This window comes from Hydractinia symbiolongicarpus, chromosome 2, assembly GCF_029227915.1.
Source record: "Hydractinia symbiolongicarpus strain clone_291-10 chromosome 2, HSymV2.1, whole genome shotgun sequence".
NCBI classification, from domain to species: Eukaryota; Metazoa; Cnidaria; class Hydrozoa; order Anthoathecata; family Hydractiniidae; genus Hydractinia; species Hydractinia symbiolongicarpus.
This window is the reverse complement of record NC_079876.1, coordinates 10,762,029-10,764,683: the sequence shown is the minus strand read 5'-3', so window position 1 is coordinate 10,764,683 and position 2,655 is coordinate 10,762,029. Positions and strand designations below refer to the sequence as shown.

The 2,655-nt window shown below is 33.3% G+C and overlaps 1 protein-coding gene across 1 annotated transcript; it reads left to right on the top strand.

Annotated features, from left to right (window-relative positions):
* The first annotated feature begins 1,767 nt into the window (after positions 1 to 1,767).
* Positions 1,768 to 2,655, top strand: LOC130629756 (blue-sensitive opsin-like). The gene has a single exon (XM_057443094.1). The coding sequence runs from the start codon at positions 1,768 to 1,770 to the stop codon at positions 2,653 to 2,655; it is 888 nt and encodes a 295-aa protein (XP_057299077.1).

The window sequence follows — 2,655 nt, the reverse complement described above, 5'->3', positions numbered from 1 at the left end:
TTAAAAGTTATTCTCAAGAGGATGATAAGTGTTAAAAACATTCACTCTTAACTCTTATTCAATTTGAGGTATGAAAGACCGATCAGAAAAAAAAAGTTAGTTATTTGGACAAAATCAATATTCCCTTTCGAAAAATAAACAAGAAACCCTGCGGCTTAAAGATTTCCGCCATTAGCAATAATCTGAAAAAAGATATAAAATCGTGACATACATGTCACGATTTTATAGCTATAATGCATTATCTTTCACCAAAAATATCTAGCCTCAACAATTTCCTCTTTAAATTAAAATTCATTGATAATTAATTGGTTCTGCTGAATATAGCTTTAGTCTACGTGCTTACAAAATTGTAGTACAAAAGGAAATGATGTAGTTATATAACATCAAAGATGGCGCATTATAAGACGATCTTCATTATGCTACACTACACGAGCTTTAACTTTCATTATAAACTTTAAAAAAAAAATGTTCATTGAATAATAAAACAATTTGTTGCACTGTTAGGATTCTTATTGGCTTAAAACTCATTTTAGCCTTGTTCTCAGAAAAAAATCTGTCCAAACGAGGATTTAAGCTTTAGCCTGGATAAGTTTTAGACGTCCAGGCTCTGGACTGTCTCTATCTATCTCTCTCTCTATCTTCCCAGGCGTTTCACCATTGCAAAGATCGTCGTTTCTTCAGGAAAATGGAAAAAAATCAATTTTTTGTTACAATAAAGGTATACCGCCACCTTAAGGTTAAATTGTTTTCCAAATGTCGTAAATAATAAACCCGTGAACTTCAGCTACCAGTTAACAAACAACTCGCGCAAGATTGGAATTATGTATATTTGTGTATCATGACACGGAAAAATATTGCTTAATTTTCATGCATAACTTAAAATGCTGTTTTCGAAGCTTTCTCAAACTTTATTGTAAAAAAAATGAACTTTGTGAGCGTGAGCACTATGCAAAGACTGTTTTGTTTTCTTGAGAGCTTGTACACTGAATGCTGTCGTTTCTTGTATATGTTATACACAACGAAAATTTGTCATCGTCGTGCAGCGACATGCAATATGAAGATTTGTTAAAACTATTATAAAAAAAGGTTAAAAAATGCGTTAACCTGTCCCTACCATTGTGCAAACTTGAGTCCATATAAAGAACTGAACGAAATAATGAGAATGTAGTTAAGACAACTAGCCGAATGACAGGGCGTTTTGACTCCAGAAGATACGCCTTTTTGACACTGAATCCCGCTGTTTACTCACAAGTAACTGTTTAACTCGATGAAGAACGCTGGATGAAGCGCCTAATCAGAGCTGTAATTTCTGCTACACATCCAGGTGGAGCGCTTCAGAACAGGTATTCAGTATGTCGTATATCCACTGAAGGCCTCACAGTATTATAGCTAGTGTTTCAGGTGAAATATTAGAAATTAAAACACAACCTGTTGCTACTCCATCTAGCAAAAACAGTTGGCTAAATTCTTCTTATTTAGTACTGTTTCTAAGGAATAAATAATTAATCTTAATAAATAAATGAATGATGCTATATCTACTGTCATTAGACAAAATAGTTTTCTTAAAAAAATTATTGCCAGTCTATGCTTGTGATAATGCATTGCAATGCACCGAGGGAGGGTGTTTCTTGCAATTACAAAAGATAGCCTTTTTAATTATAATAATAATACGCCAGCATATTCAACATTGCTTTTTGATTGATTGTATTTTTAAATTTACATCGCAAGCAAATCGACATACATGTCAATGTAACACATAATTTAAGGATGTCGACAGATTTGTTTATTATCTGTAAAATCATATTATTATTATGTGGATTATGTTTTCATCTGTTGGGAATATATTGTTTGTTAAAACATAAACAGAACAACAACAACCAGAAAGTTATTTTGATAAATTTAAGTTGGGTTGAAATAACATTAATTCTTACTACTGGAACAAGTGAATTTTTTGAATGGTATGATGATCCCGGCAAACATGAACCAATGAGTAAAAACATACTGTACTTTGTCCTTTACTGGTTCATGGCAGCATACTGTATGGCTATGGTTTTAACAGCAGCCGATCGTTTGATTTGTGTAATGTTACACATCAATTATACTTACCATGTCACTTCAAAACGTTTAGTTATCGTTGCAACGTTAATGTGTGTGTCTAGCGCAACTTTAGCTATACCGTTTCTTCTTCCAAATCAAAACGAAAATCACTTGAAGAAATATTCTCAAGTGTTTCCTTCTATTTTGAGCTATCTATACGTGCTGTTGGCTATCTTTGTGTATGTGATGATTAACTATAAACGCAAAAAAAGAAGACGAAATCTTGGCATTCAAAGTGGAAGGGAAAAGAATTTTCTTTTGCAAAAACAAACATTGATTCCATTCTGTATTATTTTATCCTTTCTTTTACTTGTAGTGCTACCTCAGTGTGTATACCTATGGATACTGGACCGACTCAGTGCTTCTGCTAAAGTGAATATCGAGTCAGTGATTACAGTTATTTGGTACACCAGTTTCATTGCAGATCCTGTTATTTATGTGTTTTTTAACAAGAAAATGAGAAACATTGCAAGAGATCTTTTGTGTTGTATTAGCAAACGGAAAACACGCACCGAATGTGCAGTTGTTAAAGATCTTGCGGTGGCTGATGCAAGCTGA